Genomic DNA, 15507 nt, shown 5'->3' on the forward strand with positions numbered 1-15507 from the left:
TCTTTGTTTTGGGGAGCTTTTAAAATAGTGGGTGTTAGGAAATTTCAAAAGAATGTAATTAAACTGGTGTCAATATAAAGATAAAACACTGCATTCTTCAGTCATTCTGGGAGGCCCAATAAAATTACTATTTGAACAAATGGATAACATCATTATTTGCTGAAAGTTTGAAAACAGGTACCTAAATTTGCTTACTTGCTTTATGTTTCATTTATGATTATATACACACAATTATATATTTAATTTATTCACGTTTGTTTTCTGCTAATAAATGCTATTCACAGAGTCAGAACTTTTGTTTCTTGGCATTCTGACATTTAAGCATTATCAGTATTTGGAAGAACTGGAAAAACCTGTGACTGCATGGATGTGCAAGTTACTTTCTAATTCTGAATTTTACTTCTGTATTCTACACTGTGCTTTCCTTACTTGCTTTTCCATAGGAAGACCCACACTTGCTTTTGTTTCACAGGAAGGGAAACTCAAGAAAGAGATTTACTGAAGGGGAAAATAGGATAGAAAGACAATAAGAAGGAATGAGAAATAGCAATAAATGAAAAGTTGAAAGGGATGACAAAGGAGGGAATGAAGAAAAGAAAAATCAGGGAAAGATGGATCAGCATGTGAGACACACTAAATGAAAGAATTTGGATTCCTGTGAACTATATACATTTATTGAAAAACGAAATGATTTAGGAAGATTCTAATTGAGTTTTAGAGATGGAGAGGATGTGGAGAAACGGGAACCCTCTTGCACTGTTGGTGAGAATGCAAATTGGTGCAGCCGCTCTGGAAAGCAGTGTGGAGGTTCCTCAGAAAATTAAAAATAGACCTACCCTATGACCCAGCAATAGCACTGCTAGGAATTTATCCAAGGGATACAGGAGTACTGATGCATAGGGGCACTTGTACCCCAATGTTCATAGCAGCACTCTCAACAATAGCCAAATTATGGAAAGAGCCTAAATGTCCATCAACTGATGAATGGATAAAGAAATCGTGGTATATATACACAATGGAGTACTATGTGGCAATGAGAAAAAATGAAATATGGCCCTTTGTAGCAACGTGGATGGAACTGGAGAGTGTGATGCTAAGTGAAATAAGCCATACACAGAAAGACAGATACCATATGGTTTCACTCTTATGTGGATCCTGAGAAACTTAACAGGAACCCATGGGGGAGGGGAAGGAAAAAAAAAAAAGAGGTTAGAGTGGGAGAGAGCCAAAGCATAAGAGACTGTTAAAAACTGAGAACAAACTGAGGGTTGATGGGGGGTGGGAGGGAGGGGAGGGTGGGTGATGGGTATTGAGGAGGGCACCTTTTGGGATGAGCACTGGGTGTTGTATGGAAACCAATTTGTCAATAAATTTCATATATATATAAAAAAAATAAATGCAATCACTTCTCAGGAAAAAAAAATAAAATAAAATGAACACAAAAATAATTCTAATCGCATATGAGATTAAAACAGTTTTCGAGTTTTAAAATGAACACAAAAATAATTCTAATCGCATATGAGATTAATACTTTCTAGTAAGAGAAAAAACATGGAATTATTTTTCTTCTCCATTGCTAGTTATGTAATTCGGTGGAGGGGAGGGAAGTGTCTGCTGGGATGCCTGGGAACCAAAGACTGATTTTGTAATTCTCAGTCAGGACTGATAGTTATCTCTGCCTTTTTAAGAGACACAGCTGTGAACATGTTTAAATGACGAGTTTTTTTAATACCTTGAGTATTATACAGTGTCTGTATTCATTCCTATTTAAAAATTAGGACAGATACAATCAATACCATGTTGATTTGAGTTTTATTAGTAAATGGTCTAGGAAATGTAACTGAAAGACTCAGTAGCTGGGCAGAGAATATTTTGTTCTAATGAGATTAAAATCATCCAGTTTTACCCTGAATTAATAGGTATGTCAGAATGAATTTTTCCACAGATCTCAGAATTATCTCTATACGAATAGAGAAAATTGTAATGTTTTACTCAAAAGAGATGATAGAATTTTCCTGTGTTCTTTGATTCAAGAAATATTTATTGAATTCCTGCTATGTGTTAGGTCTGTTTAGGCACAGAGGATAAATTATTGATCCAAACAGAAAGTGTTCCTACCTTTAAACTAAACCTTTGTGACTGGACAGATTGCAACAGACTGATAAATGTTGGCTATGAGGTTTTTTTCTGAAACAGCAGAAATGAGGAGATTATGTTCTTCATGTATGGAGATGGCATTTTGATAAGTCAGCCAACTTTTCTTGGGGTCGGGAACAATCTGATTTTTGTGTAGTGCTTTAGATTTCTTGGCTACCTTAAGGTTGTGAAGAAAAGTGAACTCACCCATTCAGGCCTCTTCATAAAGGTATCCAAATAATTTGTGGAAAAAAACAATCGATTCATTCTTATAACAGTAAACGTAATTATTTCAGTAGATTTTCAAACTCTTTTTTTTAAACATTTTTTTAATGTTTATTTATTTTTGAGAGAGAGACAGAGGGTGAGTGGGGGAGGGGCAGAGAGAGGGAGACAGACTCTGAAGTAGGCTCCGAGTTCTGAGCTGTCAGCATAGAGCCTGACGCTGAGCTTGAACTCTCAGACCTTGAGATTATGACCTGAACTGAAGTTGGATGCTTAACCCACTGAGCCACCCAGGCACTCCTAGCAGTGACTAATTTTAAGAACTAGCTTGAACAGAACATCAACTTTCAGATTGAGCATTATGAAGAGTTATTTAAGGCTAATAATTAGAAATACCAATCTCTCTTTTTTTAAAGATTGTATATTTAAGTAATCTCTACACCCAGTGTGGGGCTCAAACTCACGACCCTGAGACCAAGGGTCACATGCTCCACCGACTGAGCCAGCTGGGCACCCCTTGAATGCTATTTACTCTTGTGCTGGTACCATCCATCATCTGCATCATAAATTCCCATTAGAAAGTTATTATATATATATATTTTTCAGGTCAGCTCATTTCGGATCAAGTGGCAGAAATTGTATCTAAATATGACCCCAAAGTTTACAGCATCCAGTATAATAACCAGTTGGCAACTCGGACTGCTCAAGCTATTTTTGATGACAGTTACTTGGGTAAGTAAAACCAAAATATGGATTCATTATATGGAGTTGCAGTGTATTTGCCCTGTATTTGCATATGCTGCTTTAAGCAGGACAATCTTTTATGTTGAATTTTTTTTAAATATAAGGAACAGGAACATAACTTCAAATTGTTAATGAATACTTAGGTTATGTTATATTTCAGTAGTTGAAATTTAGGAGTGATTATTTATACAACAATTAATAGTAATAGATAACTTTTAAAGTGTGCTTATGTATTCTAGGCATTGTTCTAAGTATGCTTTATCTGTATTAATTTATTTAATCCTTACAACAGGTCTGTGACAGTGTACTGCTATTATCCCTATTTTGTAGGTAAAGAAATTCAGGCACAAAAAGGCAAAATAACTTGCCTGAAGTCACTCACTTAGTAACTTGCTGTTCTAATATTCAAACCCAGGCAGTCTGACTCCTAAGCTTCTATTCTCTGTTATTCACTGTGTTAAACTTTGGTCTTTAAAGTTTATTGAGTTTTGTTTTCTCCCTTTAGGTTTCTCTTACTCTTTAAACCAAGGACTTAGGACAGCAGTAGTACTTTGCTGATTGAAAAAAATATGTTATTTTTTGCTCCTTTAAGATAAATTACAGATTTACCCTGTTTTTCTAAAATTGAGATACAGTTGACTTGTAATATTATATTACTTTTAGGTATACAACATAATGATTTGATATTTTTATATACTGTGAAATGATGCTCACAATAAGTGTAGTTAATATTCATTATCATACACAGCTACAGATGTTTTTCTTGTAATGGGAACGTTTAAATTCTACTCTTTCAATATACAACATAGTTGTATTAGTTAGTCACCATCCTCTAGGTTATATCACATGACTTATTTATAAGTGCACATTTGTACCTTTTGACCACCTTCATGCATTTTGCCCACCTTTTATCCCCTGCCTCTGCTAACCTCTAATCTCTACTCTGTATCTATGAGAAATTTACCATTTTTAACTGACTCCTTTGTGAAGTTGATTAACGTCTTATTTTTCTAATGGAAAAATACTATTTTAGGGTTTAACTATTTCCTTTAGATTCATTTAGCATGTACATATGCATCTGTTACCTCTAGAGAACAAAATACTGCATAACTAAAGGAATTGTGTTGACCCTTGAGCAGTGTATGACTTAGGTGCACCAATCCCTTGCACAGTTGACAATCTGCATGTAACTTTTTAAAAAATGTTTATGTATTTATTTATTTTGAGAGTGAGACCAAGCAAGGGAGGAGCGTGGGGCGGGGGAGGAGAGAATCCCAAGCAGGCTCCATGTTGTCAGCACAGAGCTTGATGTGGAGCTTGATCTCACAAATCATGAGATCATGACCTGAGCCGAAACCAAGAGTCAGATGCTTAACCAACTGAGCCATTCAGGAGCCCCACATATAACTTTTGACTCCCCCAAAATCTAATAGCCTACTGTTGACTGGAAGCCTTAGTAATGACATAGTGAATTAAGACATATTTTGTATGTCATGTGTATTATATACTGTATTCTTACAACAAAGTAAGCTAGAGAAAAGAAAATGTTAAGAAAACCATAAGGAAGAAAATATACATTTACAGTACTGCACTATATTTATTGAAAAAAAACCTGTGTATTAGTATACCTGTGTAGCTCAAACCCATGGTTCAAGGGTCAATCCTTCTTGATAATATTTTCAAGGGAAGCCTACTCAGCAAGTATGCCGTAGGTGACTGTGCCTTGATGGAGTTTCACATTTTGTTCTTCCTATTCAGGTTATTCCGTGGCTGTCGGAGATTTCAATGGTGATGGCATCGATGGTATGATACACTTGAATTATATTTACCCCTTCTTAAAAAGTATAGACTAAACATTCAAAACAGGTAACATTGCAAAACCTCAGCAGTTAAAGGGTTTTGAAACCATTGTTATAGAATGTAACAGAAATGGGGAGATGTTAGTACATTGATGTAAGGTTGGTCTACATTAAACTTTATCTGCAGCTGCTGAAAGTTGAACCAGCCAGTTGCTGAGTGCCCCTTTGTTTTTCCCCATCCACTCCTTTCCTGCCCTTGGCGTTTCAGTTTTTCTTCAGCTCCTTCCTTCTTGCTTTTCAGCAGATTTGGTCCTCTTGGGGGGTCTTAGTTCCTTCTTCCTGTAGACATAACTTGTAACTTTCTGGGCTCTGTATGTAAGATTGTTACCTCATCCTCTGTCTGTCCATCCATCTCCCTTCAGAACTCAATTTATGAATCACAGACTTCACCTGATTTTGACCACATTTCGGTGTCACTGCCTTTCCTTTGTTCTTAGGTCACTTGATCTTAGCTGTTCTCTTTTTAATAAGATTACAAATTCCTGAGGGCACACATGCATTTCTTTGAGAGTTCTCAAGAATCTTCCTGTATTTTGTAAGGATTTGATCTTGTTAAAAAATACTATGGCCATTTATTATGGAGTACCATTAAAGAATTTTTGTTGTTGTTGTTTTCTACTGAAATAACAAAACAGAACTTAAAGCTTTCTGAGATATCCATTTCCTCCTACAGTTTTCAGTATTGGTCTTGAATATGAGTTATTATGTTTTATTTTGTTTTGTTTTGTTTCAGACTTTGTTTCAGGCGTTCCAAGAGCAGCAAGGACTTTGGGAATGGTAGGAAAATTAAAAGGAATCTAAAAAAAAATCTCTAGGTTATCTTATATTTTATTATATTTCATATGCTTTTGTTTTTCCTCCACAGGTTTATATTTATGATGGGAAAAACATGTCCTCCTTACACAATTTTACTGGTGAGCAGGTATGCTTTTAAAATGTTTTTTTTTTTTTTTCCCACATCAGCATTTTGTAACAATGTCTTAAAACTTTTCTTGTAAGTATCATAATGGTTTACGTTGAATATGTAATGAATATTGGTTTAATATTCAATGTTGTAAATGTAAAATAGGCTTTAAAGAATTCACCTTTGTTTCAACCAGAGTAATTTGTGTAAACAAAGCCTTTTGTAATTGCACATGATGGCTTGTTTTTTAAGGAAATCCACAAACTGCACACATACATGTCAAAAACACAAAACCACAAAAACTTCCTTTTTTCTTTGCTGATGACATTAAATTCTCCTTTAAGGAATGATCTATGCCCTTTCATTTTTTTTTTTCGATGCAAAACGAAGCATGGCACAGATGTGTATATTATAGATGTCATCAGTAAACTTCATTTGTAGTTCAAGAAATAAAACATTCTTCAGTTAAAAAGTAGTACTATTAGGCACTAGACATTCTCTGCAGGTACAGGCATTTTATAACATTTTGTTTCGTATATCTCAGAGAATTAAATGCCCAGTTAGTAATGGCAAAGGAAAAATCAGTAGCTACAGAAAAAATAATTATATCCCAGGTGGCAGATCTGGGATTCAAGCCCACTTCTTATTCAGTAGAGATTTTTGGGCTTTGCAAGAGGATTGATAGGATGAGGAAGTAGACTTTCAGCCCCCAGAAACCTCATCCCACGTGTAGCGGTCAGTGTTGGTTCACAGCACAGAACAAATGGCCCGCAGTTGACAGCCCGTTAGAGTCATGGCAGGGGGTGGTTATCCCTTTGTGAGGTTTTGACTTCTTGACCTCAAGCACCTTCTCCTGTCAGATGCCCATGTATGTCTCTGGATCACGTACTCAGTCCATGATGCTTTCTTTATTGCTGTGGGGCGGGAGGAACATGGGCTTTGCTTTAGGACAGACCTGAGCTCTTCATTCTCAGTCTTAACTGCATTGGACAAGGTATATGCCACTGTAAATCTGGTGGGTCATTTGTAAAAATAGGGGTACTGGTAACTTTCTTATGGGTTGTAGTAACAAATCAAATGAAAACATTTTAAAACTTGTCTAAGTAAATGCCCTTTCTTTACACTTTCAGGCCGAACACCTTGCAAGGTTAAGACCCCAAAATAGTATTCTCTTAAATTGCACTGTAAATACAATACATTTTATTACACATGCTCTGGTCTTGCAATCGGATACAGACTTCACCTTTCATTTTCTTCACTTATACTCTGTCAACCCAAAATAGATGATGTAGGAATCTCCCATATCATTCCTTCCTGATATCTCCACCAGTCAAAATTTGGAAGCTTTTGCTAACTTTCCTGTCTGTGGTTTGTTGACTCATTCCTCACCTTAGTTCATCTTTAAAATGTCATCTCTCCTAGTTTTGCTTTGCATGTTGGGCTGTGTTTAGAACTTTTCTTTTCAGGTTTATTTCCAGCCAGTCTGCTCTGTCTGTGATGTCTAGCAGTCTTCTGTAGTGGAGGAAAGGACATTCCTTCTCCCTTCCCATAATCCTGTAATAAACCCAAAACTAGTTGTACTGTGTATAACTCAAAAGCAAAGCTATTGGCAAGTAATCAGATGAGATGTGAGACAAGAACAAAGTCATTCCAATATCTTTCTAAACAGTAATTTCTTGAGAGTAGCAGTGGTCACATAGGGAGAGCCAGTTATGATCTATTAATAATTATTATCTATTATCTTTACTGCATAGACTCCCACTGATAACTTCTTGGGCTCAGTTAAAACTTCTGTCTGTGACTATGTATCTTTCTGATGGTGTATGTATGACATTTTGGGGGCAGAGGAGAAGAAGGGTGATAATAGGTTAGGCCTGGGAAGGAGCATTAGTTATGCTTAGACTTAAGCGGCATGTGTTGAAGACACTGAAATGATATACACGGGATATGTTTTGCCTATAAATCTAGGGAAATAAAAATGCCTCATTACCTGATTGTGTTGGTAGAATAAACAAAAGAGAAGAAATTTATTTACTTATTTATTTTTTAATTTTTTTTTTAATGTTTACTTTTGAGAGAGAGAGAGAGAGTGCGTGCATGTGCACGCATGAGCAGAGGAAGGGCAGAGAGAGGGAGACACAGAATGTGAGGCAGGCTCCAGGCTCTGAGCTGTCAGCACAGAGCCTGACACTGGGCTCAAACTCACAAACGGTGAGGTCATGACCTGAGCCAAAGTCAGACGCTTAACCAACTGAGCCACCCAGGTGCCCCCAAAAGAGAAGAAATTTAGATTGAAACTATGTGCAGAGAAAAAAAAAAAACCTTTTCCGTTTGATTAAATATACAATAAATATTAACTGTCAAAGCTAGTTGGATGAAACGTAAACATTTCATTTTCTTTTTGTTATCCAGATGGCTGCATATTTTGGATTTTCTGTCGCTGCCACTGACATTAATGGGGATGAGTAAGTTTAAAAAGATGTTTCCAGAAACAGTTTTCCTCTCATGTTTATGAATGCTTTGCCAAAATTAAACATTTTTTCTTCTGTTTCTCTGTCCCCTTTCTAATCTGTTTCTCGTGAATATGAGAAAACCTCTATGATGTTCATAATTTCTTTCAGTAGCTTTTATGATATGAAGGAATAAAGTAATTTTTATGAATTACTCATAGTTTCTTAAAAGAGTTGAAGGAAGATTTGAATTTGAAATGATTTTTTGCTTTAGTTTGGTTATGAGAGATGTGGAAAGAGGGAAATTGAGTTTTTTATTAACAGGTGGAATTTGATCTTGCGTTGGTGAAAGAGGTTCTGCTCTTTTAGTTACGCAGATGTGTTTATTGGAGCCCCTCTCTTCATGGATCGTGGCTCAGATGGCAAACTCCAAGAGGTAGGACAGGTTTCAGTGTCCCTGCAAAGACCTTCAGGAGACTTCCAGACGACCAAGCTGAATGGGTTTGAGGTCTTTGCGAGGTTCGGCAGTGCCATAGCACCTTTGGGGGATCTGGACCAGGATGGCTTCAATGGTAAGATCAACAAAGTTCAGTAATTGTGGGTCCATAATTTTCTGTGTCTACCTGGAAAAGTCTTGTACCTTCCTCTGTGGTTGTTCATACGAGCAAACCTCCTTCCTGGAAGGAAGCACTGGATTGATAGTGACTCCAAGTTAAACGACAGTTGCTCTTCTTCCTTAAAAATCTGAGCAAACTTTAAAAAAAATTATTCTTATAAGTTATTATTCATACAGCCTCAAATTAGAATTTTGGAATGGTTAAATTCTGAAGGAAATTTGCATTCCCAGGGAGCCCAGAGTAAGCTGGTGATTTGTTGTCTCTGTCCTGCTTAGCAGCAGTGCCCTCTACTGTCCATTTGGATACAAATGTAAAAAATGCACGCAGGCACATTGTCAAGGCAATGTTGACTCTAATTGCATCCCTTAGAGGTACGATTTGCCTTTAATATGTTTAAAGCCATAACTTTGTTGTGGCTATCTGAGAAGTCCTGAGAGTTCTGAAGGATGTTATAACTCCCTTCGTGAGGGCAAGTAAAAAATATAAGCTCATTGTTTTATAATAGCCCCATTTAATAATTTCTTTATTTTTTTAAGTTTATTTATATATAGAGAGAGAACATGTGTGCACATGGGCGTGTGTGAGAATGGGACAGGGGAAGAGGGAGAGGGAGAAAGAATCCCAAGCAGGCTCCACGCCGTCAGCTCCGAGCCCAAAATAAGGCTCTATCTCACAAACTGTGAGATCATGACCTGAGCTGAAATCAAGAGTTGGTTGCTTAACCAACTGAGCCATCCAGGCACTCCAATATCTGTAGATATCTTTAAAAATCAAAGTGACTTTTAACTTAGAGTAAAATATAGATTATAAATTATCAAGATTTAAAAAAAATTTTTTTTTAATGTTTATTTATTTTTGAGACAATGCAAGAGACAGAGTGCAAGCAGCAGAGGGGCAGACAGAGGGAGACCCAGAATCTGAAGCGGGCTCCAGGCTCTGAGCTGTCAGCCCAGAGCCCAACATGGGGCTCAAACTCACAAACCGTGAGATCATGACCTGAGCTGAAATTGGACGCTTAACTGACTGAGCCACTCAGGCGCCCCTTAAAAAAAGAAATACTGGTACAAAACTCTCAGAATAGAAAGTTGAACTTTTGGTTTTTTGAATAATTGATCATATATAGGGGTATGCCCCTTAAAATTTAAAGTTATAAGTTAAAGAGAAAACTTCAAAAATACAGTTGAATTTTATATCTTCCAAGTTGTGGTGGAAAAAGAAAACACCTTTTAGGCTTCAAGACTACTCTACTCCTACCTCATGGGTAGTTCTGTGTCATGACTGGGAGTGCCATTTCTAACCTTAGCTCTAGATGTTTTCAGTGTTAGTAAGAACTGTTCACAGAAACATCTTGCTGCCTAAAATAGAGTCCTAAAGATTTGTACTACCAAGAGAACTTAAATCAAAGGAACTCTGGTATAAAGTTTAAGATAGAACTTGAAAAGAATACTGTAGAACAGAGCAAGCTATTACTTATTGATAACAAAACGACTTAGAAAACACAGGGCCAAATTTGAGGTTCTGCCTTGCTATAGCAGGGCCGCTGCCTCTGGGGTTTCGGGGAGAGCCTGGCATGTTTGCCATCACCTTGTCTTAAGGGTATTCCAGCCACTTTAAAGGAAGTTTCCTTAGTATTATGATCTGGCCAACAACTCATTCCATTTTCTACATTTTTATCAAACTGTGTTACCAGTGAATACAATAATTATAAACAACAGATAAAAAATAATGAAGTTTTACAGAGATTTGACAAACAGATTTTACTTCTAGAAATGGATACCAGAAAGGATGATTTTGTTCTCCCCAAGTTTCTCCTGGAGTCTTATTGCCTCAAATAGTGGCTTGTGAATGATGGTATCTTGAGTGGAAAATGATCTGATCTGTATTTATGCAACTATTTATATATACTTACAGTTTATATGTATCTATATTTTATATATATAATATGAACTGTTAGTTATAACCTGGATCTTTTCTTTGTGTAAGCCTGATGACATTAACCCTTTGTTAAGCTGTTCATCCTATATTCCCCCATTTCTACCTACACCCACTATGAAAACCTTAGGTATCATTAAGAGGGACACTGAAAACAAAACAGTGAAGTTATGTTTTGTATACGTTATGTATAAGGTGCAGTTTTTGTCAATACTCCTCCAGAAAGAGTGGAAAAAAACACAGAAAAGAGCAACTAAAATGATTAAAGGAAGAAATCAGTTGTGTGAAAAAGTAGGGCTTTCCAGACTGGACAGATGCCAGCCAAGAAAACAAGAAGATAATTAGGATATATAAAATAATGAGAAGTTTAGAAAAGTTAAAGATAATTTTTGTTAAATGGTTTTTCAACACTAGAGTTGTCTTCTGTTGGGAAATTATATTTTGATAAATATATATTTAAAAAATTTTTTTTGACATTTACTTATTTTTGAGAGACAGAGACAGAGCATGTGTGGGGAGGGGCAGAGAGAGAGGGAGACACAGAATCCGAAGCAGGCTTCAGGCTCCGAGTTGTCAGCACAGAGCCCAACACGGGGCTCGAACTTACAAGCCGTGAGATCATGACCTGAGCTAAAGTCGGACGCTCAACCAACTGAGCCACCCAGGTGCTTTGATAAATGCGTTCTTAATGCCTGTGTCAATTTAGAAGTTATGCCTACCTTTGAAACTTAAAAAAGAAAAAAGAAGGACTCTTATTTAACTTAAATACTACTGTTTTTTTTTGAAGAATAACAAATTCTTAGTTGGTCCTTACTGCACACCATGCCCTATTCCAAGTGCTAAAAATGACAGGATAAATTAGAGCCCATCCATGTCCTTAAGGAATTTAGCATCAATAGGGGCAACTTTTATGTAAACATTAGAAGGCAATCAGCACCGTGTTTGGGATAATGCTGGGCATAATGCTCTTACATTAAAGATAAGTGATCAAGGTGTCTGGTGTCTCAGGAGATGCAGCATCAAGGAGGCCGGAAGCAGTTTGTGTATGGGAAGGTATAAGTGAGGCAGTTTGGAATGACTGGCGCATAGTGGCTGTCACAGGCAAGATGGACACATCCTTGCTCTTGTGAAGCCTATGTTTCATGGAAGACCCACAAAGTAAATACATAATGGGGGAAATTCAGGTAGTGATAAACGCTGTGGGTTAAAACAAAAAAAAAAAGGCAGGTTAATGTGATAGTGCCTAGACAGTGTAAGTGAGAAGGGAGAGTGCATGACTTTGTTGTCAGGGAAAAAGAACCTCTCTGATACGATGACATTTGATCTATGATTTGGATAAACCGAAGGAGCAGAGCTTGAAAAGCCCTGGAGCAAGAGCTGTTAAGGCACAGGGAGCAGCAAGTGTAAATCCAAACATGGGTACTAGCTTGGTGTGTTTAAGGAACAGAGGAAAAGGTCAGGATTGATAGGAAGGGTGAGTGAGGGCTAGAACTGGGGTGGTAGGGGAGGGTGGGGAGCACTGGTGGAATGACTACACAAATCAGGTAGTGTTTAAATGCTTTGGGAAATGAAGGATTTTAAGAACGAAGGTGGCAATATTAACCTTTGGCCGTTTTGAGGAGAGTGGATTTTAGGGGCAAGAACAGAAGTGGGAGCCACTCAGGCTGCTTTAGGGCTCCAGGGAAAGGATGAGAATGGCTTCTCTAGGATAGTACCAGCAGAGACAGGGAAGTGAGCATATTTGTAATGTATTTCAGAGTTTCAAAAGGTTATAGTGACCATTTTTCTCTCTTTTTTCTTTTTTGGAAGAATTTCAAACTTCTTATTTGCTTGTGTTATCTTAATATAAGTTGAGCAAGATGGAGATGAAGTCATAACTTTCAAATTTCTGAGCCAGACTGCAGTTTCAAAAAACAAAAACCATGCCCACCTAAATTAGAGTTTTGAGAGCTGGAATGAACCTTAGATGAATCTTTTGACGTGTCCCCCCCCCCTTCCATTTTAAGGATGAAGTATTTTGAGGTCCAGAAAGGTTAAGTGATTTGTTCAAGGTCATACCCAGAATATCTGGCTCCAAGTTAATGTCATTTCGACATAGTTTTGCTTGAATCTCCTTGAATTAGATCGTTGCTTTGGAATAAAGAGTATTCTGCTAAACTTTGAATCAGTATTTATTGTGGTAAGTGGGTTGTATGAATACAGGTTTCGCCCTGCTGTCCGAAAGTGGAGTCTTCCCATGAAAACTTTCATTAGCAGAAGTGGTATTCAAGTGAAGAAGCAATTATCATTAATGTGATGTATATGGAAAATTTTTCCAAACCCCCCAAATTTCCCAGACCCAAAAAGGAACCACTCTCAGGGTTTTGTGATACCTTAGGACACATCTTGCTAATGGATGCAAAGAATAAGTTGAGATAAAGCATAGATGCTCACAGGCACCGTTGAGCGCTACAGGCAGCTTGATGCTGAGAAGTTGGCTGTGGTTCCCAGGGAAGGAGCTCAGGGTGCCCCTCCTGCTGCTCGGGGAGCAGGCAACTCTTAGAACGGTTCATTGTAAAACAAACGCTGAATGCTAGTTTTGCTTTTCTTTGTAAAAGTGAATCCTCTTCAGATTTTTTTCAGTTGGCAAAAACAGGTACTAATGTAGGTCTTCCCTAAAAGCAAAGTGCTGTAAGGGGAACTTGGGAAAGGAAGATAACTGCATTAAGATCTTTGCCATATAAATAGTAATACTAAGACTTCCCTCTCTCTGCCCTTGCTCTCCTCCTCTCCTTTCCTTCTCCCTTCCTCCTCCTCCTCCTTCTCTTCCTTCTTGTTTCTCTCCAATCTTCCCCCTCCCTTCCTTCCTTCCCACAGATATTGCCATTGCTGCTCCCTATGGGGGTGAAGATAAAAAAGGAATTGTTTATATTTTCAATGGAAGATTAACAGGCTTGAATGCAGTACCGTCTCAAATCCTTGAAGGGAAGTGGGCTGCTCGAAGCATGCCACCAAGCTTTGGCTATTCAATGAAAGGAGCCACGGATATAGACAGAAATGGATATCCAGGTGCTTTCCTAGAAATACATATTTCTTAGGTTGTTCAGTCCTAATAGCGAATAGTTTGTTATTGCTGTCTTGATTTACGTCATAAGTTATTTCAGTTCAATACTTCAGTTATTGTTCATACCCCTGCTATGTTCTTTAAGGCACTGTTCTCATCACCGAAGGGGATATGAGACAAAGACAGCTGTATTTCCTGGGAGCTTCCAATATAAAACATATACTCTGAGTTTCTTCTTTTGTTGTCCTGAACTCTGTAATGAAATGTCAGACAAAACTTTGAAGGTTCATTCTAGCATTTTAAGTGTCTCCTGTATTTTTTAATCATCTAACATTTTTATGGACTTGACTAATCATTGTGATTGTTAAAAGATACATTATCTCATTTAATTCTCCCAGTAAGGCTGGTGAAGCATATAGGCTAGCTTAGGTTGTTATTATGCCATTTTTATGGATGAGAAAAGATTGAGAAAGGTAATTTGCCTGAGGTTGCCTTTTGGTTTGAACCAGGACAGGAACAGAGGCCTTTTTCTAGCAATTATATACTTTGGAGTATTATAACGGATCTGGTCATAATGGGTCCATTCTTTAAATGAGATATAATGCAGAAGATTTGATTTACCTTTATTATTGAAACAGTTCGTATGAGCCCAATATACAAGTGTGTTGAAGTGCTTTTGGAAATAGGACAGGAATGTGATTCTTGTCTGTTACTGTTATTTCAGGAGATTTTTGGTTATAAATGCAATATATTTGTTATAGAACTTTTAGAAAATACAGCAAAGCATATCTTTCAATCATTTTTTCAATGCATTCATATATAGTTCTTTAACAAAACAGAATTATACTTTAGGCACTGTTAATAGCATATTTTTTTATTCACTCAAAGTATCAGAAATGTTTCCCCATATTGCTGATTATTCTTCTAAATATGAATTATATTTTTCCCATTCTATCAAAATTCGTATCAGATCTTACTTAAGTTTATTTTTGGGCATTTATATCCTTGCATATAATTCTGGTGCATACCTCTGATTATTTCCTTAGGACAAAATTCCAGAATTGCTCTGTCAAAGACACGGCACTTTAAAAAAAAAAAATCTGTTGATACATGTCATCAAATTATAATCCCATTCCCTCAAAAAGAAGGTTTTGCAGCTCTATTTAAGCATTCACCAGAATGAGCAATCATTTACCCACATGGGTGCCTACACTGAGGGTCATCTGTTGTTTTTGTAAAAATAATATTAAACTATATGATAGGTAGAAATGTTACTTTGTTCTACTTTATAGTTTTTAATTATCAGGGAGGGTAAGCATTTTTGTTTATATGTATTTACTTTTGTGAATTCCCTTTTTACTTTTTTTTTTTGTTCTGTTTCTATTGGGATGCTGTTTTCCTTTCTTTTTTTTTTCCTTAGGACAGTGTCTTAAATATTGTGGATAGTAACCCCTTAACACGCGCGCGCGCACACACACACACACACACACACACACACACACACACACACACATCTCAGTTTGTAGTATTTGCTTTTTGGGCATAAAGAAGTTCTTAATTTTTAGGTAATCCAATCTACCCATCTTTATGGTTCCTT

The 15507-nt window shown here is 37.0% G+C and overlaps 1 protein-coding gene across 1 annotated transcript in view; it reads left to right on the forward strand.

Moving 5' to 3' along the window:
* ITGAV (integrin subunit alpha V) overlaps positions 1–15507 on the forward strand; it is a 93464-nt gene that overhangs the window by 47821 nt on the left and 30136 nt on the right. The window contains exons 7-13 of the mRNA XM_030325262.1: positions 2968–3093; positions 4864–4908; positions 5698–5741; positions 5830–5886; positions 8281–8333; positions 8688–8890; positions 13724–13915. Of these exons, the coding sequence (XP_030181122.1) occupies positions 2968–3093; positions 4864–4908; positions 5698–5741; positions 5830–5886; positions 8281–8333; positions 8688–8890; positions 13724–13915 (720 nt within the window). The remainder of the gene's footprint in view (positions 1–2967; positions 3094–4863; positions 4909–5697; positions 5742–5829; positions 5887–8280; positions 8334–8687; positions 8891–13723; positions 13916–15507) is intronic.

Source organism: Lynx canadensis, chromosome C1 (assembly GCF_007474595.2).
Source record: "Lynx canadensis isolate LIC74 chromosome C1, mLynCan4.pri.v2, whole genome shotgun sequence".
Lineage (NCBI taxonomy): Eukaryota > Metazoa > Chordata > Mammalia > Carnivora > Felidae > Lynx > Lynx canadensis.